This window comes from Lactuca sativa, chromosome 8 (assembly GCF_002870075.4).
Source record: "Lactuca sativa cultivar Salinas chromosome 8, Lsat_Salinas_v11, whole genome shotgun sequence".
NCBI classification, from domain to species: Eukaryota; Viridiplantae; Streptophyta; class Magnoliopsida; order Asterales; family Asteraceae; genus Lactuca; species Lactuca sativa.
In genome coordinates this window covers 292,435,597-292,459,152 of record NC_056630.2, presented here as the reverse complement: position 1 = coordinate 292,459,152, position 23,556 = coordinate 292,435,597, and the positions used below count along the sequence as shown (strand labels likewise).

General features: G+C 36.6%; 2 protein-coding genes across 2 annotated transcripts; one reads left to right on the top strand and one right to left on the bottom strand.

Moving 5' to 3' along the window:
- Window positions 1–13,528: 13,528 nt before the first annotated feature.
- LOC111902019 (2-phytyl-1,4-beta-naphthoquinone methyltransferase, chloroplastic) lies at window positions 13,529–15,478 on the top strand. Its single transcript, XM_023897890.3, has 7 exons — window positions 13,529–13,754; window positions 13,845–13,909; window positions 14,014–14,104; window positions 14,292–14,380; window positions 14,493–14,688; window positions 14,786–14,885; window positions 15,246–15,478. Exons 1-7 carry the CDS (start codon window positions 13,623–13,625, stop codon window positions 15,344–15,346), a joined length of 774 nt encoding a protein of 257 aa, XP_023753658.1. The 5' UTR covers window positions 13,529–13,622; the 3' UTR covers window positions 15,347–15,478.
- On the bottom strand, window positions 15,241–22,941 carry LOC111902018 (cysteine-rich receptor-like protein kinase 2). The gene is made up of 8 exons (XM_023897889.3): window positions 22,697–22,941; window positions 18,863–19,625; window positions 17,955–18,068; window positions 17,685–17,824; window positions 17,345–17,555; window positions 17,043–17,277; window positions 16,729–16,879; window positions 15,241–16,180 (listed from the first exon to the last, which is right to left on the bottom strand). Exons 2-8 carry the CDS (start codon window positions 19,611–19,613, stop codon window positions 15,839–15,841), a joined length of 1,944 nt encoding a protein of 647 aa, XP_023753657.2. The 5' UTR covers window positions 19,614–19,625; window positions 22,697–22,941; the 3' UTR covers window positions 15,241–15,838.
- Window positions 22,942–23,556: the final 615 nt, after the last annotated feature.

Sequence of the window (23,556 nt, the reverse complement as noted above, 5' to 3'; positions counted from 1 at the left end):
ACACTTCATACAAGCACTGCAAATAGTCAACAAAGAATTGGAAACCCTAGAAATCCCGGTTTAAGTCCATTCTAGACTAGGATTTTCTTATTGGGCCCAATGGGCTAATAAGCTTCCAATTTGACTATCTTGGGCTTAGAACTCTTAAATGGGCTCTAATTGGACCCACTTCCATATATTTTAAATATTTTGGACCATATTGGGCCTAGAATGAAATAAAATACCTAAATGGACCTTACTGGGCCATAACTAACCTAATTAGCACTAATAGGCCATAAAAATCATTTCTTGATTTACTTTGGGCCAAAAGTTATCTAAATTATCTATAATTTGGGCTTAAGAATTTAAGGGCCCAATTCTTTCCTTTTCCCCCCTCCATTCTCGGCCCAAGCCCAAAAGAAAGGAAAGGTTGACTTTTTGCATGCCACATCATTTTTGTTTGTGGGATAACTAGGTATTACACTTCAAATATCCATGCACTTCTCATATTTCTAAGCAACCTCACTCTTTCTTCTCCCCTCTATATCCTTCTCTTGGTCAAAGTCACAAAGAAACACACACACACCTCACAAAAATTCTCTCTAAATCACTTAAGACACATCTCTTCTTCTTCATCCAAAAATCTCGAATTTTGCTTGTGATTCAAGAGGTTTTCATCAAGTAGTTCACATCTTTGGTAAGTTATCTCTTTGATTTGTAACATATCTTCTTCATTTTTTAACAACAATCTTCCTTATCTCATACAAAACTTGTGATCTTGCACCTTAGAAACATCTAAGTTCGAGATCCTCCAAGAAAGCTTGCTATGATCGAATCTTCTTCACCTTTTCCTTCAAAAACCGAAACCACACTCAAGGTGAGCTTCATACCCCTTTCTTTTCGGTTTTTATGAGTTTTATGGGGGATAATACAAGAAAATGTGTAGATCTATGTGTATGTGTATGCTATGTGTGATTTGATGCATGTATGTGTGTGATTTCATGTGTTTTGTGAGGAATATGTTACCAAAAAGGGTGTAAACCCGAGATCTATGACATGAGAAAGGAAACAAACATAATCTAAGCTATTTTACACTAAACAAGTCAAGAATAATAGTTTATAAGGTTATGATGAACATATTCTAACATAAAACCCATTTTTGGGCTTAAATTGTCAAAAATACAAAACTTGGGATACAAATCGACAAGTCATGGTTTCTTAAAGGTCAAAAGGGTCAAAACAGTTTCTATAATCATATTTCTGAATATTAGAATTTTCAAGGGACTTAAAATGTAAATTTTTAGCTTAATGGGCTAATTTTGGGCTTTTCGGCCCAATAAGCCTCAAAATGCGAAAAATGATAAATTTAAGGGGCTGAAATGAAACTTTCTGTAAAACAGGGGGTAACTAGTATGACAAAATCATTTTATGAGTCAAAAATGGTTTTCACTATAAAAAAGGACCAGAAATGTAAAGTTTTTAGATTTTGGGCCAAAACTGTAAAAGTTGTGAAAAATAGGGCTCTAACCGAGAAACACTATTCTCGAAGGGCTGAAGCTGTCATCAAAATAAATTTTGGGTTAAAATCATTTTCAGAAAATATCGGATTTTCTGGGTTTTACAAACTACATCAAATCATTTTATCACAACATTGCTTGTGAACTCACCAACATTTCATATGTTGACGTTTTTCAAAATTAACTTGTATTCTCAGGTAACAGGTAAACCGAAGAATAAGTACCAAGTAATGTCAGGGTGTTTTGCTTATGATATCTATCAGACAGTTTATGTTATGAAATTGTAGTGTTTAAAACAATATACTAGATGTAAACAGTATCAATTGTAATATTTCAATGCATGGTGATGATTTATGTTATGATTCATATATATATATATATATTCATTGTGATGGTATTCAATTTAAGTCACAAGAGCCCTTAGATGTTTCCGCCGTCTGGTTCGGGGGTGTGACAGTTTGGTATCAGAGCTCTGTTTATAGTGAACTAGCATATCTAACCACACATTGATATGCAACTATAAACCAAAAATAGGGACTAACACAACTCTGAACAAAACAAGTAAAACACAACGATAAAACATCCTTGCTTCTGTGAATTAGGAAAAAGAACATAATACCGAACCAAACAAGATAATGCTAGCATCTCGATTAAGCCAGGACTGTTCATAGTCATATCAAGGAGTGGATGTAGCCTGATCAACTACATTCCCTCCAAGGTACAACTATCACATGTCCCGAGGAAATTGTGATGGCTAAGGAACCTAAAAAGATACCCCTTTATCACCAAGAAGAGAACATCCGCTCAATCTATACAATAATTGTAGAGTCATAGGACTAATGATAGTTTATTCGTATACCTTCTCTCAGTCGTTATGGAAGGGGAGCAGCAGGCCATTCAGTTTCATCAGGTCTTAGTGGCTCACGGGATGATCGAAGATGAGCCTGAAGAAGATCAAGGGGGAGCACACGACGTTGGGCCTGACGAGTACACGGACACTAACTACGAGTTCGATGAGGCCGATGATGACATGGAGGAAGGACAAGACTCAGGTGAGGACTCCGTCACATCACCTGACAGCGAGGCGCATCAAGACCATCCCACCCCACCAGTGAATCCCGCAAGGGAGAATCGCTCCCCCGAAGCTGAGATTGCCGCCCTGCGGCAACAACTATTCGCCATGGAAGCACGTGAAGTGCGAACTGAGCATGAGAGGGATGAGGTCATTGGAGAAATGACTAAGATGGCTCAGTTTTTGGCTCAGCACTTCAACATATGATCTCGCTACTGTCATAAGGCGCTCCATAGAGTCCTATTTGATACCGGAGCAGAACGAAGTTTTGTGAGCAATAAGTTTAAGCATTTGTTAAAACAACAACCCCATAAGCTTAATGAAACCTTTACGGTGGAATTGGCCAATGGGAAAACAGAATCCACTGGGGAGATCTATATCAGATGTACCCTAACCCTAAATCAACACGTCTTTCAAATAAACTTAAAAAGGTATGAGTTTGTACATTGGTGGATGAACCAAAGTTTTCATTCATACACTGTCCATCGCAGTGTACAACAAAATCCTCCATGCCCTCCGGCAGGGCTAAGATTGGCGCCTCACACAATTTATCTCAATGTTTCAAACACAGCCTGCTGCTCAGGCCCCCAACAAAAGACCACGACTTTCCTCATCAACCGGGTCAGGGGCACGGCTATCTTGGAGAAGTCCTGAATGAATCTCCGACAGTAGTCCGCTAGTCTCAGGAAGCTCTGAATCTCAAATGGAGACCTTGGTACCTCCTACCTCATCTCGGCCTTCACCTTGGCCGGGTCAACTGAAATCCTGTCCTGGTTGACAAGGTGCCCAAGAAACTGCACCTCGCGCAACCAGAACTCACACTTGGAGAACTTAGCATAGAGGCTCTCCCTCCTCAAAGTATCCAGAACCTCCCGCAAGTGCTCCTCATGCTGCTCTCATGTCTTGAAATAAACCAAGATGTCATCGATTAAAACTATCACAGTCCGATCCAACATCAATCTTCACACATAGTTCATGAGATCCATGAATGCGGAAGGAGCATTGTTGAGCCCGAAAGGCATCACCACGAACTCATAGTGACCATAACGCGTCCGAAACGTAGTCTTCTGCACATACTCCTCTTTGACCCTCATCTGATGATATCCTAAACGTAGATCAATGTAGGAGAACCAAGACGCTCCCTGTTGTTGGTTAAAGAGGTCATCAATACTTGGGAGTGGTTAACGGTTCTTCACCGTTACCTTATTCAGCTCCCGGTAGGCTATACACATCTGATGCGACACATCCTTCTTTTTCACAAACAGAATCGGGGCTCCCCAAGGTGAAGTGTTCGGTCTAATGAATCCCTTGTCTAACAGCTCCTATAGTTGTGTAGACAACTCTTGCATCTCAGGAGGAGCCAACCGATACGGTGCCTTGGCTATCGGAGCCGCACCAGGGACTAGGTCGATCCTGAACTCTACCTGCCTCTCCGGAGGTATCCCAGTCAACTCCTCGTTGAACACATCTGCAAACTCTCGCACCACAGGCACATCGCCCACCATCGCCTTACCCGCCTCCCGGGTATCCATAACATACACGACAAATTCTGTGCAACCCTGTTGAAGGTAGCGCCTAGCTCTCGCTGCTAAAGATAAAGCTGGTCCCTATTGTGGCCTCTCGCCCTAAATTACCAGATCTCCCCCACTTGGGATCCTGATACACACCAACTGATGCGTGCAGTCAATCACTGTCACACCCCCGAACCAAGGATGGCGGAAACGTCCAGGGGTGGAGGACTTCATGTGTAGTATCATAACAACAATGGTAATAGTGATGAAAGTAAACACAACCAACATATATATAATTGAAAGAGTTACATCATTGTATGAATTACATGTTTCAAATTCAATTACAATATGTTGACAAAATATGATAAGTTTGACGCCTCAACGTCCCATCCTCAAAAGTACTTTGTTACCTGCTTAGCGATTTCCTGAGAATACAAGCGGTTTGAAAAAAATGTCAACACAATGGTTGGTGAGTTCATAAGTTTTTGTATATCTTTATGAAGAAGCTCGTCATGTAATTGTATAGTTGTTCCAGAAAAATCCGATATTTTTCTTAAAATGAATAATGTAGTCTTGTATCCAAAGACTGTAATGTATGAGTAATCTTCCTTATTTACAGAAATAATGTGTGTTTATTTCAATTCCAACGCATATGATATTAGTGAAACTCTCGTAAATTCTTAAGTTTGTTAATACTTTCTGTGAGCTATTATAACCATACTATGACCTAGGTGGCCTGAAAACGACGTTCTTCGGGCGTCGTAGAACTGAAATGACACTTGTCACCACAGACCTGCCGGTCTAGCTGTTGCAAGCAGCTCTGGTGTGGGTTGTCAAGCCCAATATAGATCTATATACAACTATCATGCTCTCCCTCCAGGAGACTCTGGTTACAATACAGGACTTATGATTTATGCGAAGAGAATGTCTCACAAAGTCATTAACGAATTTACACTTCAAAAAGAAAGTTTCCCTTTTGTGATGTATGCATTTTGAAATCCATCGTAAACTATACCTATTATAGTTTATCAAAACGAAGGTAGTAACAGTAAAGTACGTAATTTTTACTTAACATAGTTTATTTAACGTTTGCGTGTAATGGGTATACTTCAATAATAACGCTTTATGTAATCTATGCTTTATCTAGTAAAAATCCATTTGTTAACAGGTTTATGTCTAGATATTATCACAAGAATGCCACATATTACAAATATACATAAACACGTAATAATATACACCTTGCTCAACATGTTACAAGGTGAAATGAACTTGCTAGTGCTTTTCTGATTATAACATTTTCTGTAACTGTTATTAGAAAATTTATAGAAAAATCATAAAGTGTCCAAATCAAGTTCTGTAACTTCTGGGTGTTTGGAAAATGAGTCTAGTTGGTTCATAAATTCTCCCATAATTTTTAGGGACCTCTAACTTGTGTAACCAAGTCCATAATCACAGACTGGTCCGGATTTGTATTTGAAATGATAGGCAGTTTTGTAAAATTCACCATAAATTGTAGAAAAATCGTATGGAGATGTGCAAGTAGTCATTTTAAAGCTAAGAACTGGAACTACTTACACCTAAAACAGTTTTTCAAACAAAAATGTTTAAGTCGTCCAAAACAGTCCGTGAATGGAGTCCAACTTTTCTGATGAAAGCTGTTAGAAAAATTTAGTTATGTTCTTGGTGTTTTAACTTGTATTCCCCCCCCTAAAAACTTAAGAAAACATAAAAATGTAGGGGTATGAACTCACCTTAAGTGTTTTCAGTAGATGATTGTTGAAGAATGGAGGTGTTTAACTCAAGGACACTTGGAAATGTCTTGAAGATTTTCGAGAATCTAGCATGATAGTTATGGAGTTTGTATGAGCTATCAATGATTTGAGTAGAATGAAGTGTAAGAATCACAAGGAGGGTGGATTACACTTACCAAGAGTGGAAGAACACTTGATGATCAGCCTTGAGATCGTGAGTTAGAGAGAGAAGTTGGAGAGAAAAAGTTGGAGTTCAATCTTTGGTGTAATGAGAGTGTTTGAAGAGAATGAGGAGAGAGGTTGTATGATCAGCCCTTAGATTGTGGGGATGACTTGTGAAAGGGAGTAAAAGGTACAAGGTATGGTGGGGAGGAGTGTGGGTTGTCATGGAGTGGGTGTGGGGGTTGCTTGCGTCATAAACTAAGGTAAGGTCAACACTCTACTTTTGTACTTTACCAACTCCTTTTTGGATAAGGTTTTATCCTTAAAATGTGATTAAATCATTAATTTAGGGGTCTTATAATTTAAAATAAAGTTTTGGGTGAAAATCCTATGTCAAAACAATTAAAAACGGGCCTTAAACGCAAAATTACGCGAAAACCGGGAGAAAAATGAGTTTCCCAGCGAGACCCCTCGGATCTAGGCCGAGGTTCGGTCCCTAGGCCGAAGTTCGGTCAGAAGGGTGCATGGTTCAGAAGCGAGAGGCTGAATCCGGAGGCAGGAAGCGAAGCGAAGGCTCGGTCCGAGAAGTAGTCTGAAGCGAAGGCGAGGGTTCGGTCCGAAGTGAGGCCAGAACCGAAGGGACTGTAGTGAACAGTAATGAACAATACTTTCGGTTCAGACCTTCCTTCTATGCGAGGTTCGGCTCGGATGAACAGTGCCTTTGGTTCGGTTCATAGGTCAGCAGCTTCGGTTCGGTTCATGAACAGTACTCTCGGTTCGGTTGATGAATAGTACTTTCGGTTCGGAGGGTTCGTTTCCTTAAGTCCGTTTTTCGCGTAGACTTCCGTTTTTGGGTTATTTTCGCCAAATTCGAGGGTCGGGATGTCCCGAGTGATTATAGAAAGTTGGGAGAGGTTTCGAGAGAGATTTGAGAGAGATTCCTCGTTCTCAGAGAGATTTGGGAGAGATTTCACATACTTGGAGAGATTTCACATACAAAGAGATATTTGAGAGAGATTTCACATACTTAGAGAGATTTGGGAGAGATTTGACATACTTGGAGAGATAGAGTGAAAACGATTGAGAGCGTTTTCGTGTGTGATGAATGAGAGTGTCCGGCTTCGCAATGCAAGGTCCTTAGACCCCGTTGTGCCATGTTTTAGGATCTTACACACTCCCTATGAGTATGCAACATTGTTTTATTGTTCTTGTTCATTGTTTAGCACTAAGGTTAAAGAAATTTAAACACATGAACTTTCCAGGTGATGTTTTCTCATTAAGATAGTGAGTTATACAGTAATTACATAATATAAACTCTATCATACAAGGTCTAATTTGAGTTAACCGGTTTGACTCGTTGACCCTGTCCGGCTTAGACTTGACCCGAATTTGACTATTGTCACAATCACTGCCCCATTAGGGCTTAGTGAATCCATACCAATAATAAACTTGTTCCCTTGAAAAGGTATAGGAGCCAGATCTACAAGATAACGCTCCTCGAACAGCCTCAAAACACAATCTCGGTAGACCTCTGATGCTCGCACTGACCGGTCGTCTGTAATCTCAACCTCTAGAGACAAACGATCGGGTAGCTCCCGAATCAAACAATACCTGAACTGGGATACCGTTCACATGGAACTATCCTAAACAAAGCACATACATAACATATCAAAATCACAGCGACATAACATAAAAGCATAAGAAGGAAATCGTATCCGTCACCAAATCAGGTGCAACGCGTGCTTCCTCGGCTGTCAACTGAAATTCTCAACTCCTCACCATTGGAGCATCTACCTTGGCCTTACTGCCATCCATGACCCGTGCTGACGCTGGGGTCGGCACGCCGCTGGCACTGCTGCTGTCGCTGTTGTCAATCTAGAGCAGTTGGCCTTCTTATGGCCCCTCTGATTGCAATGACAACAAATCAGTTATGACATATGCACTGTGGGGGTGGGGGAAGTACAATCCCTGCCAAAGTGCGCCGTCTTTCCGCACTTGTAGCAGCCCGACGATCATGCTCTACAAGCTCCCTCATGCGGCTTGCCGCATTTCCTGCAACGACTCTGGCCCGGATGGCCCTTCGACCTAACGTCGGATCCCTTGGGTTTCTTCCCCGAAACCCCTGTCACCGGCTCAGTCTATGCTTTCCTCTTCCGGACGTGCTCCAAATCGAGCTCCCTCTCCCACGCCCTGGCAATCATGGACTCCAGGGTTGGGCAGGCTGAATAGCTGACATTCTCCAGAATATCAGCCCTCAACATATTGTGATAGCGGGTCTTTCGCATCTCCTCATCCCCCGCATACTCGGGTACCAACAGGGCCCTCTCCCTGAACTTGGCAGTGATCTCCGCCACTGTCTCAGTCATCTGCCTCATATCCAGAAACTCCCTGGCCAACTGTTGAAGCTCCAGAGCCGGCGCAAACTCAGCCCTGAATCTGGTCATGAAATCTTACCACGCCATAGCCTCGACGGCTGGGGCTCCCAACGAGTCGCCAATCGACTCCCACCAGTCTCTAGCCCTATCCCTCATATATCCTGCAGCAATGCAAACCTTCGACTCTTCCGGGCAGAAGCTCGTCAACTGCGCAGACTCAATGTCTGCGATCCATCTCCTGACTGCAATGAGGTCCTTCACCCCGTGAAAATCCGGTGCACCACTCCCTCTGAAGTCCTTGAACGACAGTGTGCGTGTACCCGCCTGGCCAGACACCAAATCTCTCCTGAATGCTCAGAGACAATCCTCCATCAGCTCGATAATCCCCCCGTTCCCTGGTTCCATCACGACCCTCCTTGACTCGAGTACGGATCCTCTGCTTGCAGTAGTACGAGCCCATACTACCCTTCACATCTATTCGTACTTTCCTCAAGGATTTCCTCAACTTCACCAAGTGCCCATACCAATATCCCTTTCCGACTGATCTCATCCTAGGCTTTCCTAGGGCACCCTCCGACCTACTCTTCGCCATCAGCTGCACTATGAGTCCCTACCTTCATTCCCTAACTAGCTCACGAATACTGTTACATATTCGTCCACTAGTTAGTTAAGGTTAGCCGGGACCCCTTTAGCACAAAGCTAGCAGCATTTGTGCATTGAGAAACCACATCAGGCATAACCTAATTAGGCTATCCTACCACTGGCTAAGCAGCCCTAACATACAACTCATACAACAGGCATTCAAGGAATCCTCCTAGATCCTCAACCATAATCTAGAATACAGTTCTCATAATCATAAATCATATACATAACATAACAAGTATGGGTATCTTCGGGAAAACTTACTTGAGCTCAGCCGGTTGCACACATCACATACCTTGTCCTTCTTCAAAATTCTTTAACATAAAATTTTAGAAACTTTTTCTTTGTGAAAAAAAAAACTCTTAGTTGCTCGGTTTGAGTCCAGACACCCCCAAGGGTGTGTCCGAATTCGTCAAACCAGGGCTCTGATAGCAACTTGTAACATCCCAAAATTTGAGGCCAAAAATTTTGTTTCTTTGATTAAGTGATTTATACATTTGTTTATCAAAACATTGCCAAGATAATATCATGTTTCAAACCAAATCATCTTGAAGTAACAAAATAGCAGAGTACAATCCTAGAAAACTCTAAGCGGAAATCATGTGTGTGTGTGTGATACGCTGCTACAACGCCGACTACTTCCACTTAGACAAAGAAGTACCTAAAACCTGAAACTAAAACTATAAGCACAAAGCTTAGTGAGTTCCCCTATCATACCACATACCATACAATCACAAAGCATACATACTGTCGGGCAATTCTGGGGCACCCGTCCTACCCATGTCAAGCCATTCTTGGGTGCTAACCTACCCATGTCAACCCATTCTAGGGTGCTAACCTACCCATGTCAAGCTATTTTGGGGTGCTGACCTACCCATGTCAAGCCATTTTGGGGTGCTGACCTACCCTCCGGTTTATCTCAACCGTACACGGGGACTATTTCACCCCCTACTACTAACACATAATATCATATCATAATCATGATGTCAGACATATCTGGGGTGTCCTACCTACCCATTGGTCCTAGTGACCAAATCGAGGACTAGTCCCCCTTCTACTGCTACTATCTCACATAACATAGCAACTAGTAAACTAGCATACTCACATATCTAGCAATCTAGCATACTCACATACCCCACGATAACAGACCAGACAATTATCACAAAGATAATCGTCCCAACTAACCCACTTCTATTGGAAGGTAACTCACCTCGATGCCGTGTAGTGTCTGAACTGTCCTTGCCGTGAATGTCGGCTATCCTCGACTCCTTAATCCCTATACGAGAACCCTCAAGGCGTCAAACAGAATACACAACCCTAACCCTGGTCAATGCCAAAACCAGGCAAAGTCAACCAGAAGACGTTTTTTGGGGGAAAAAGCGTCTCGACTCGCCGAGTCTCTCCTTGGCCAATATTATACAGTCGATTTCAGTGGGACTTAACACACCAAAACCATAGATCTAGCCTCCTAATGTCCATTTTACATGTAAAGTTACAAACTTGGTACGCATGCAAGGGGTCTTTGGCTCAAAAAGCCATAAAAGATGGCCTCCAAGGTGCATGGGGTGTTCATGGCAACAAAATGGGCACCTTTATGCCATAAAAGCCCCAATAGACCTGGATCTAAAGCATACACTGACTTCCAACACTAAATCCCGAATACAACCTCTCTAGGGTTAGAAAGATGATGGAAAAGGCCCACAAATCAAGATCTATAGACAAAGGTTCAACTTCATACCACCAATAAGCTGAAAATGAGCTCCAAACTCTGGATCTTCTTTGTTTTCCCCTTGGTCTCACAAGCTCCTTTCCTCTTCTCAAGCTTCACAATCCACCAAAAAGCACCTAAATGGCCTTAGAACACACAAACAATGGCCTGGGTTTCGATATGATGTCTTCTAGGAGTATATGGGACAATTGAGAGTGAGATAAGGTGTTTAAATAGGGTGCAAACCCTGAATTTTGGGTTTTACCCAAACAACACCTACTCGCCGAGTCAGTCTTCCAACTCGTCAAGTAGGTCACTTAAACTGTCCGTGGATCTTGACTCTACTCAACAAGTTGGGCCTCCAACTCGTCGAGTCCCAGAGAAAACACAAGAAAGGTTGAACTAACTGTGTACCAGAAATCGGGTGTGACGACCACACAAGTGTGTGTTTTACGGCTTAGATGTGTTCAAGGCCAATGATTTTACAGCCAACACATGAAATAGCTAGGGTTTACGGCCAAGAATTGAAAGGGTTCACTGCCATAACATAAATCAAGAAGGGTTTACGGCCATGCAAGGTTTTACGGCTGTAAACTCTTGATATTCTTCCTAAAATGGTTCTTTCTTGTATCCTGATCAAGAGCTTCTAATGAATATCAAGTATATGGAAATCATACTTACGATTTGGAAGCTAAAAGGGGTGATTTCTGCCCAAAGAACTAGTGTGTGTTCTTGGTGTTCTTGAAGATCTAACCCCAAAAAGAGATGAATTCATGGATGAAATCATGGGGTTTTACTAGATCAAGAAGGATATAAACTAATATAGAAAGAATCACTTACAAATTTGACGAGAAATGGAAGTGTTCTTGATGATACTTGAGAGAGAAATGAGTGTTCTTGACTTGGAAGTGTGAGAAGTGAAGAATAATAAAGGAATATCATAATTAAGAGACTAGTTCACGGCCAAACAAGAGCTTACGGTCGTAAGCTCTAGTTTACGGTCGTAAACTCCATATGATGGAGTTTTTTGCCTTGAATGCTGCATAAGGAACTCTAGCAGATACTTCCTAACACCCAATCCTTGAATGTACTAGGCTTTGAACACTCAAATAGACCCTTAAAAATGCTAAAAGATAGCAGAAACAAGTCTAACTTTTGATTGAATTGAACGGCTTTACAAGATAGAAAGTACGAGTTGTCACATCATCCCTCCGTTGGAGAGAATTTCGTCACGAAATTAGAGTTTAAGCAATTATAAATAACTAAGTAAAAAGATGAGGATATTTCAGTTTCATTTGATCCTCGCACTCCCAAGTGAATTCAGGTCCCCGCTTGGCATTCCAGCGAACCATAACTATCGAGATACGACTTTGCTTCATTTGCTTGACCTCTCGGTCCATGATCTCTACTTGTTCTTCCACGAAGTTGAGGCTCTCGTTAATCTAGATCTTGTCAAGTGGGATTACAAGAGCCTCATCAGATAGACATTTTTTCAAGTTCAAAACGTGAAAAGTAGAGTGTACGTTACTAAGTTCTTGAGGTAGTTTGAGTTTGTAAGATACAGGGCCGATTCTAGCGAGAATCTCGAAAGGTCCTACGTATCTTGGATTTAGCATTCCACACTTTCCGAAGCATATCAAACCCTTCCAGGGTGAGACCTTCAATAGAACACGGTGACCAACCTGGAATTCCAATGGTTTCCTTCACTTCTCAGCGTAGCTTTTTTGTCAGTCTCTGGAGGCTTTCAATCAGTCATTAATCTAAACGATCTTCTCTGTCGTTTTTGGAATGATCTTCAGACCTGTGATAGTACTGTTAGGAACTTTTCCTTAAGCTAAATGTGTGTCACCCACCTCAGCCCAGCACAGAGGCGATTTGCACTTCCGGCAATAGAGGGCTTCAAATGGAGCATCCTTTATGATCGTGTGATAACTGTTATTATAGGAGAACTCGACAACGGGTAGATGAATATCCCATGCTTTTCCGAAGTCTATCATACTGGCTGGCAACATATCTTCCAAGGTTTGAATAGTCCTCTCACTTTGTCCGTCGGTTTGCGGATGTTAGGCTGTACTCATGTCCAGCCTAGTTCCTAGTGAACCTTCTAGCGACTTCCAAAACATTATGTAATGATATTTTCTAATAACATGTGATCCTATAACATCACACCTAATAGAAAGTAGACATTTATTGATTATGTATTAATAAATATTACTAGCTCTTATATTTAATTGAAGAAACCTACATAATACATCTCAATATGACACCCACAACGATACGTAGGAGAAATATAAGGAGTTTGAAGTGGTCAACAAATAATAGCCTAGTCGATCATTCTATTCCTAGAAATTAGAAACAAATGTATTTCCTTTGTTTATAATAAAAATATTTGTTATGTTTATAAATAATATCCATTAATTCTATAGTAATTTTCAGAAAAGTCCTAATATTTTGGTTATCGGGTAATTTTCAAAAAGGTCTCAATATTTTGAGCAAACTAACGAAAAATGACAGAATACCGGCTAAATCTATGGAATCGGGCAAACAGGGTTTTTTCGAAGTTTTAGCCGGTATTTTGTGTTTTTCTATAAACAAAATTTAGTTTGAGACTTTTTCATAAATTGACTAAAATTTTAAGAATTTTCTGGAGATTTTTCTATATATAACTGCAAATTTGATGTAAGAATGAAAAAACTCGAAAAAAATGACAAGTAGGAAAAAAAAATGACAAAATGAAAGAGAGAAACACAGGAAAAAAAAAAACAAAAAAGACTTTTTCATTTTTTAAAAGATTTTTTTGATTTGAGTTGTATCATACAGTTTCTAGCCTGGTTTTCTTTCGCGATAGAGTTTCGAGGGAAACGTTATCCTAAAAGCAACCAATACAGAATTCCGCAATGTGAGTATGGCATTGGCTACAGTGCTTCAATTCTCATTTGCTCCGGTAGCCGGACCACCCACCAGACGACGGCAACAGATTCGCTCCTCAGCCGACCGCCAGGCTCTCTTCAGTCGCATCGCACCTGTCTACGATAACGTACGCCAAAAAAGTTTCATCTTTCTCACTCCAATTTTAAAAATTTATCTCCCAACCTAATTTCTTACATATGCGATTACATTTACACAGTTGAATGACGTGTTGAGTTTGGGGCAACATCGCATATGGAAACGAATGGCAGTTAATTGGAGTGGGTAACCATTAAATCCCTCAACTCCTCTTTCGATTTTTCGATTTACCCACATTCTGTTCCAGTATCAGAAAATTTTTCGCTATAAATATCGATTTGAAATGATAGGGCAAAAGAAGGGAATAATGTGTTGGATTTGTGTTGTGGAAGTGGGGATTTGGCATTTCTTTTGTCTCAAAAGGTTGGACTCAATGGCCAGGTTTGTTTTTCACTCTTTCCCCTTCTTCACTCTTGCATTCACTCATCATTTGGTTAACACCTTTTGTTATGCTTTTATACACCTCAATCTTGTACCCTAAATATGAAATTAATCTGATTTGTTGCAAAAGTTGTTATAAAAAAGCTACTGACCATTATATCTTGTTCTTTTTTCCCACAATTTGTAGGTTACTGGCCTTGATTTCTCTAGAGAACAACTAATTGTCGCTTCAAAGAGACAACAATTACGTGCAAAAGCCTGCTATTGTAATCTTAAGTGAGCATTGGTATATCTAGCTCTCGTTTGTATGTATTGGTAAATGGTAATAGAGAATTTTTGTTTTTTTTGGGTTTCAGGGCTAATTTGGTAATTATGTTATGTCTTATAGGTGGGTGGAAGGCGATGCAGTTGATTTGCCATATCCTGATTGTTATTTTGATGCAATTACTATTGGATATGGGCTACGAAATGTAGTTGATAAATATAAGGCAATGAAGGAGGTTTATCGAGTTTTAAAACCAGGTTCTAAAGCATCAATACTTGACTTCAATAAAAGCACTGATGAATTTAGAACATCTATTCAGGTTTGTTTAAAAAATGTGGAACTACTTTTAATAAATAAACGTGTAGATAAAAACAATTTAATCCATTTTATTTATAAATTTTGGATCTTTGTGACAGGGATGGATGATAGACAATATAGTTGTGCCTGTAGCAGCTGGATATGGTCTTACAGAGGAGTATCGATATCTAAAGAGCTCAATTCAAGAATTTTTAACAGGTTTGTTTCTTATTGTTGTATTCTGACAACATGTGCATATTCTTTTGACATATAGATGGGACCCACAACATGAAAATATTACATAGAGTTAGGCAAGATGCAAGAAATATCAAAGTAATTTTGTTTATAAGGCATTGTACTTTAATTTTTTTATTAGGTTATTGTAGTTTGAAAAATCTTTAGATGACATTGCTATAATTGGGTAGATTTCTTGAAATGTAGTCATGTAATAAGAAGAAATGGAAGTAGGGTGCTATAATATAATAAACAATTAAAGGAAAGTATGTAGCTATGTGTTGTATTTAACCTAATAGATATTTGTTTTTTTTTTATATAATTTGCAAATTCTTTTACAAACAGGTGAGGAATTGGAGCATCTTGCATTGGAATCAGGTTTTTCAAGTGCAAAACATTATGAAATTAGTGGAGGACTCATGGGCAACTTGGTTGCTACACGATAAAGCAAGCTCATAAATGTTGCTAATTATTCGTTTTCGTCACAAGAGATTTGTAATAAAAAGGCTTAATTTGCTATTAAAACTCTTACGTACATGCATTTTGCTTCATTTATTCGAACTTATGTTTATTAGGAACACCTACTTAGCAATTTTATACACAAAATTATAACCTACCAATAAAATAAACAACTTACCTAACTAAAATACATAAAATCCGGAAATAATCCTACAAACAAATTTGCCCTTTCTTCATGATATCAAAATGTTGAGACTAGGGACCGTACTGGTGATTTCATAGTGACCCACATTGATATCATGAGATATGACAGAACATGTTGTACTGTGTTTGTCTTGCTTTGAACTGATGTCAATGGGACATATGTGTTCTATTTTTTCCTACCCAAAAAGGTGGGGTGTGAGTACATGGCTCTCTCTTGATCTTTTGTCTACACAAATGACGTAAATGACCTCATTATCAAAAATAGATCACTATCGTTACCTTGGATAGAACTCACTATGAGAAACTGTAGCAACTGAATAAGAGCTTTCTCCCTCATGATCATGAAGCAACTTTTGTGTAATGTTGTTGAGTTCCATGGTTTTTTCGTCTGCGAAAGGGGGATTAGAAGGGAGGGGTAAATGTTCATCATCTTTTGCCAACATTCTTAGTACAGTTGACATTGTTGGCCTTAAAGATGGAGCTTCTTGGGTGCAAAGAAGTCCTACATGTACCACTTTTATAGCGACTTTCTTGAAAATGGTGTTTGGGTGAACATCCATCGAGAGGTTCGGGTCAAAGATTTGCTCCACTATACCTTTCTGGAAGAGCTCCCATGCCTATTCATCCACAAATTATGTAATTTTTCTATTAGTCGGGAATCAGTTCTGTAACTTTATGAAACATATGGATCATTTATGGCAATTCGTTATTAAATAGGGATCATTTCTATAATTTTGTGAAACATAGGAACATTTTCTATAATTTTGTGAAATATAATGACCATTTCTATACTTTTGTAAAATACAGGGGATATTTTAAAAATTTTAAGAAAAAAAGGGATCATCTTTGTAACTTTACTATCAGGGTCTATTTTCTATAGTTTAGTTAAATATAGGGACCATTTTTGTAACTTTCATAAGAGTAAATTATGGGGACCATTTTTGTCAATTTTAGAGACCATTTCTGTAAAACTAATTTCAAAGGTGCTTATGTAAATATCCTGACAGGGACAATTTCTGTAATTTTCCTATCAATACAGGGACCAATTCTGTAAATTATGGGGACCAATTCTATCATGACATTTTATATTTTTGTTAATATTACTTTTTTACGGTTTTATGATGAGAAAAATATTTTATGTATCCTGTGAAGATTTTTTACTTACGGTAGAGACTAGGTTGTCGGTATATTCTAGTGCATTGCTTCTGTTGCTTTCCATTCCTGTGACGATTTCCAGAAGTAAAATACCGAAGCTATAGACGTCTACTTTTTCTGTTAACTGACCATAGGCTAGATACTCTGGAGCCATATATCCACTGGTGAAAAGGAAATAAAAATTAATATGTTATTTTAGTACTTTTTATATCTAAAGTAAACTAAAAGAGAAAATGTTTCTTTTATATTTAATCGAACAATACTTAATCCGGTAAGAAGTATATGGATGTTTGTTTTTTACTTGATACAAAAAGAATGACTTACAGTGTTCCTGCTATGGCAGTGCTGATGTGACTTTTATCATCTTGAAAAGATCTGGCCAATCCAAAATCAGCTATTTTAGCACGAAGTCTCATGTCTAACAAGATGTTAGAAGCTTTGATATCCCTGTGAATAATTCGGGTCTTGGTATTCTCATGAAGGTACACCAGGCCTTCTGCTGTGCCAATAATGATTTGAAACCTCTTCTCCCAGTTTAGTTTCTTTCCTTTTATTGCATCTATAGAAATGTTCACATATTCATAAATACATCTTGAATTCTAGATATTGGAAATTTAAGAACATACCAAAAATAAAGAGGTCGAGGCTCATGTTGGGAAGATATTCATATATAAGAATGCTTTCGGGTCCTGAACAACTGCATCCTAAAAGCCTGACAAGGTTTTTGTGTTCAACACTGCTAATTATGTTAACTTCGTTGTAGAAATCAGCTGCCCTGAGTTTGTTGTTGACATAGAGCCTCTTCACAGCTATTTCTCTTCCATCTGAAAGTACCCCCTGAGTGAAATTTTCAATGCCGAAATTAGTTTGATAAAGGGTCTATGATAAAATAAAACATGGGGGTCCTATTTGTTATGAAGGAAACGACAGTCTGAGTCTCAATCCAATGCATGCCAAAATCAGTACCTTGTAGACAGTTCCAAATCCTCCTTGTCCAAGCTTGTTAGACTCATCCCAATTTGTTGTGGCTTTCTCAATAGTGGAGTATTTGAAGTTTAAGCTACTGTCAGTAAGAATCTTAGCCAATTTCTCAGAATCATAAGAGCCTGAAGGAGTTATAAATTATTAGGGTTGTTTTAACAAATCCACCAACCTGCTTTATAGTTTTCTTTGGAAACGACTTGCTTTATAGTTGGCACTAAAGAATATATTTAAATTATGTTGAATGAGTTGTACCTCTTCTCCTCTGCTGTATATATCTGCGTCTCCTGATGTATAAAGCAATCGTCAAAGCAACAGCCAAAACCACCACAGAACTAATAATGGAAATAATAATTGTTGCCGTCTTCCCTACAAAACATACAAATTAAAAATGATCAAAATATGTTAGGATTGCACTTAAGTTTCATACATGCCAAACACTCATTTTGAAGATTCCATATTTTGGTTATTATCATATTGATTTTAACATAAAGATATTTTTGTTTGAACAATGTATTTAGCTATTTGTGTATATATTAACATTTCCTTTTTAGAGTTTATATGTAAGAAATAACAACTTATTCTCACTTACTTGTTTATTCTAGCAACTTTTTTTTTAATATTAAAGCATTGTATTGAAATTTTACTTTAAAAAATTCACCCAGTTATAGCTTTATACTATGAAAATCTTCATAATTATAGCGGTGGATATTCATTTGTATATGCATGTCATTTTTATAATTTTATATATCTTTCAAATCACAATTTCGTAGTAAGAGTAAAATTTTAAAAAGTATCAACCGAAAAATCTATCCAATTATAGCAATGTACTTTGAAACTTTTACACAATCATAGCACTAAAAATTGCAATGTATTCGGATGACACTGCTATACTTATTTAGAAGTTTCAAAGTACAATGTTTAAGTAGAAATAAAAGAAAGTAACATTTATAATTAACAAATATATGGAAGCACACTATTATTTCTTGCAGCTAACGCAATCGTTTCTCTTAATAGATATTTGGTTGGTATACAAATCATCCATTAATGAGCATGATAACATTGCAGTCAAGAGATAATTCCATTAAGCCATTGACCACCTTTTACATATAAATCATAATTAAGTAATCGTATAAAAAACAATTCAATACCAATCTTTTTACCTTTACTTTTCGAGCCACTTGTCAATGGTAGAGGATTTAGAAAATCCGTATTGGAATACCTCATAAAACACCCCGTATTCAACGCCCTACCCTCCGACCATGGCAAACATTTTGATATCACCTCAGACGCATTCTCCAAACACTTCCTACAATCCCCTAGACTTAAAGTCGTCCAACATTTCGCCATCACATAAACTGACTTATTACCACGCGCCGCGACCACCTCTCCTCTACCAAAATACATATCATTACTCAATGCATCTGCTACCACATTCAACACTGCCTGTTTCGTCGAATTTTGAAACTCTATACTCTCCCTCGTTATATTCCCACAAACAATTGTGTCATAAGATCCCGTATACTCTTCATAAAAGCTATAATTTAGAAGCCGCATAAAACAACCGTCGAGAAAAATTCGAGCCCCATTACGTGGATAGCAACTTGGAAAAACAGTACGAGTTTCCGCATAACATAACACGCAATCTTGTGAAGAAAGATCGTCGTAGCATTGGAAGAGTACGTAATTTGTGTTGGATCCCGTGCCTACTTCTACTGTTGCGTTATGTGATGTTCGCATTTGGGTGCTAACTATTTCCATTGCTTGGACATAATTTGGGACGAAGTATGTGTCATCCTCATGGATTTGTTCGTCACAAAACAACTTGATGACTTGGGTTCTCGCATCCCCATTTGAGCTTGATACAAGTAGTAAAAATGTGATTGAAGCAATCAGGAGCGATGTTTTGTACATCTTATGTTAGATCTGAAGTATATAAATTTGTTAGTAATGATGAAAAGTAAAGTATGTTGCTAATTTTTGTAAAAAACTTTGGACTTTTAGTTGGGGGGGGGGGGGGGGGGGGGAGTAAAAAAAGAAAAAATGCTATCGATCGTTGTTGTTTTGCTTCTTCATGTTTCTATGAAGCTATTCTTTAGAACAATAAATATATTACAAAAAAAGGGTTAAAAAAAGATGTAACTAAACATAAATTGAAACAAGAAATAAAATAATTTATAGCTTAGAACTTAATGTTTATAAAGCGCTTGTAAAATATATTACACTTATATATATATATAATTGAAGATCATTTTGCCAAATGTCATATTCTCATTAAATTTGCCACATTTATTTTGTAAATTTTTGATTAAATTTAAATGCACATGTCATTTTGTGTTTTTTTTTTGAATTAAATCAATAAATATGCCACATAATACTAAATTTATATATGTAAAGTATTAAATATATTTTAATGTGATAATAAATGCAAAGAATCTAATTAATATATATATATATATATATATATATATATATATATATATATATATATATATATATATATAAGATATATTAAAATACATTGAATATGATAATAAATTTAATGAATATGACAACAATCATTGATATTATCGATGATCTTTCTAATAGTGATTCTATTTATTCATTAGTTGAATATGTTTATTTATTTTGAAATTCTTTTAATATTTAAACTTTGATATATTTTTTTTAATCAACCGGTGTAATATACGAGTTTCACACCTAGTATATATATAAAAGAAATCAAAGAACCAAATAATATTTGATCTAAAGATACCATTCTTTTATGCCCTTAAGATTATAGGGTTGCGCCTTATTGGATACATGAAATAACAAAGTTTTGTTGTAGTTTAGAAGAAGAAAAAGAAAGAACATTTAGTTTGCCTAACTTTATTTCAAACTAGACAATTAAAGATACGATTAAAAGCTTAGGATATCAAAGACCAAAACATTTGGTTTTAGTAATAAAGGAAATATTAATAAAAATATCAGAAAATAAAGACATTTATATGATTCCCAAAACATGAAATTATAGGTTCGTTGACTTAAAATAAATTCAATTAATTAGGTATGTTTACACATCTTTGATAGCCGGTAACCCCAATATTCATTGTGATTTACATAAGATATATTTTCATTAAGAGAAATTAAATATTCTCCTACCCATTTAAATAATGACATGTGTCATATTCTATCTTAAAATATATTTAAATTTCATTAAATGAACATTAAATATTACATATGTCACCATTTAATTAGGTAGGATGATTATATGTAGGAAAAAAAAGTAGGAGGATATTTAATTTTCATTTATTAATGAAAAAACAAACAAAAAGTGAACTACTTCACTAAGAGCATCTCATATGTTGTTTTTTGAAAGGTAGTTGTTAAGATTCTGATCTTGATCTTAAGATCTTACAATCTCAAGAATAAAACAATCACGGTCATATTAGGGTCTATCTGATCCAAGATTTATACTACAATCTTATGATCCTAAATAGGGTCTTCAAATCTTAACACTCTCTACTTCTTTAGTACTTTATCATATAGTCATGCTTCAAAAATCCGTCCATTCAACTCAAAGATGATTATTGCAAGTCGTAAGAAGTCTCATAGAACATCTACTACAAGAAAATTTCAATTAAACTACCAAAACATTTCATAGAAAAAAGCAATAATATTTCGTAGCTAAAGCTAAATAACTCCGAAATTTATTACACAAAATTTCATTTCGAATTAGGTAAAATATCTTGACAGCCATGTTATTTTCATTGTGATCTAATCTTTTAAATTGTATACGGTCACAATAATATTTTTTCTTTTCTTTTTTGCTTAAGATGTTTTCTTCCTAGCTTTTACTATTTGCAACATCAAGAATTATGATTCATGCATAAACAGTTAAAATTAACTCTACCAATTATGTCTTAATCAATGTCAAGTTTTAATAGGTAGTACACAAACAAGACCTTGAAAGCAAATTTGAAGAACTTAACATTTTGATACGATCTTTCGATCCTGATCTGATCTTACGACCATGATTTTTCATAACACAAGACCATCTTATATATGATCTAGATATTGACAACTTTGTTGTGAATGGGTCTATGATTTTTAAAGCCATAATGAATGATGATGAATGATGATGTGACATTCAATTTCATTTTGTTCAAGATTGAGTTCATTCTTACCAACCGAAATGTGGTGTCATATTTTTTTTTCTCTCCTTTTAATTTTATTTTCTTAACCTACAACCTATCAAAATTCATCCCTTCCCACTGATATCTTTGATGCAGTTTTTATGATGCATATAATTCAAAGTGGAGAGAAGAATAAAAAAGTCGAACAGCGGCCACTCCACTCTATTCTTAAATCTTGATCATAATTAATAACTATATCCATTTTCAAAAGTTGTGGGCCCACTGTGGCGTATGATTCATGCCAGTACAAAAAAGAAAATTTTAAAAATTAAAAAAATAAAATCTATATTCCACTAAAGTACAAGAACTGAAATTTCCTTTGAGGTTACTACGTGTTCAAATGAAAAACGCAATTTTATTAGCACCTAAACAAATATTTTAGTTATGAAAATCGGTAAAAATGAAGCATCAAATTGATAATCGAATAAGCAATTGAGATGTTTAAAGTATTTGAAGAGCTTATGTCCAGTTCGGTTTCAATTCTCATACTAAACAATCAGTTCTGGATAGAAAATTCATGAGTTTGTTAAAATTTAAACAACGAAATAAATGAAGAACCGAATTAATAGCAATAAACTTACTGAAGAACGTGACGAGATTCAGTAAACAATAATTCCTAAGTTTCTTAAGCCTCTAAAGTTCGTAAGACTTTAAAACAAAAAAGCAAATCAAGTTCGTTTTTTGGCTCCGATGATTTTATTATCATCATGGACGAATCAAAGCATTAAATTTTAACAAAAAATCTATATTACCACAATCTTAATAACTTTAATTCCGTTAAAAACTGTATAAAAGTGAAAGAAATTCAGATAGTATACATACCTCTTTCACGTGAAAACGAAGAGGAGAGGATGGAATTTTCGTTTCGTTCTTAGTTAGTGGGGTTCTGGATTATGTAGAAGGGTAAAGTCAGTTCTACATATATGATTTTTGCGTGTAGAAAATTAAAGAAAGTTAGAATAAGCTGATAAAGCTTGAATACTTAGGGTCGCCAACCCAGTTGAAATTCAATGAAAGTCTTTCAAACAACCACTATGGAATGTTCTCTAAAATTAGTCGGAAGCAGTCAAGAGAGTTGGTAGCTTGTTATCTTTACAATGTTTTAATTAAAAAAATTTAAATATGAAGGTGTAAATACGTAGAAACTTTAAATTTATAAGAAAATAAAAAAATAATGAATTATTAAAATTGATTTTTGTTTTAAATTAAAATAAATAAACAAAATAAACTAATAAGCTTTAATTTAGGATTTTGAAATACAAAGGTAAATCAATTAATGAAATTAATATTCATTTATTACTACATTTTATTATAATTATTACATTAAAATATTATGTAGAATTTATTAAAATAGAAAAAACTTATAAAATGACGTGGGAAAAAAATTAATTCAAAATAACTATAAAATGACATTTGACAAATTGAACGAAAGTATGTTATGTGACAAAAAAACCTTTATTTATTTGAGTAAATTAACGTTCGATAAAAATTGTTAGACTTTTTTAAAATATATAAAATTGCGATATCATTTTAACATATAAAATAGAGACATAATTTTTTTAAAACGCAATTAAGTGAATTTGAAAAAACATAAAAGATCTTTTTATTAAGCACAACACTAGCTTTTGAAGTTGAGTTTATTGTTTAACCTAAAGCAATAAGCTCCTACTGTCGAACAAAGT

Excerpts from the sequence above, each read along its gene's own strand:
- LOC111902019 (XM_023897890.3), top strand. The coding sequence starts at position 13,623 with ATGGCATTGGCTACAGTGCTTCAATTCTCATTTGCTCCGGTAGCCGGA. Across the intron at positions 14,381-14,492 it reads GCCTGCTATTGTAATCTTAA|GTGGGTGGAAGGCGATGCAG; the intron begins GTGAGCATTGGT and ends TATGTCTTATAG. Across the intron at positions 14,886-15,245 it reads AATTCAAGAATTTTTAACAG|GTGAGGAATTGGAGCATCTT; the intron begins GTTTGTTTCTTA and ends TTTTACAAACAG.
- LOC111902018 (XM_023897889.3), bottom strand. The coding sequence starts at position 19,613 with ATGTACAAAACATCGCTCCTGATTGCTTCAATCACATTTTTACTACTT. Across the intron at positions 16,880-17,042 it reads ACTGCCATAGCAGGAACACT|TGGATATATGGCTCCAGAGT; the intron begins GTAAGTCATTCT and ends CCTTTTCACCAG. Across the intron at positions 16,181-16,728 it reads CCGACAACCTAGTCTCTACC|GCATGGGAGCTCTTCCAGAA; the intron begins GTAAGTAAAAAA and ends GTGGATGAATAG.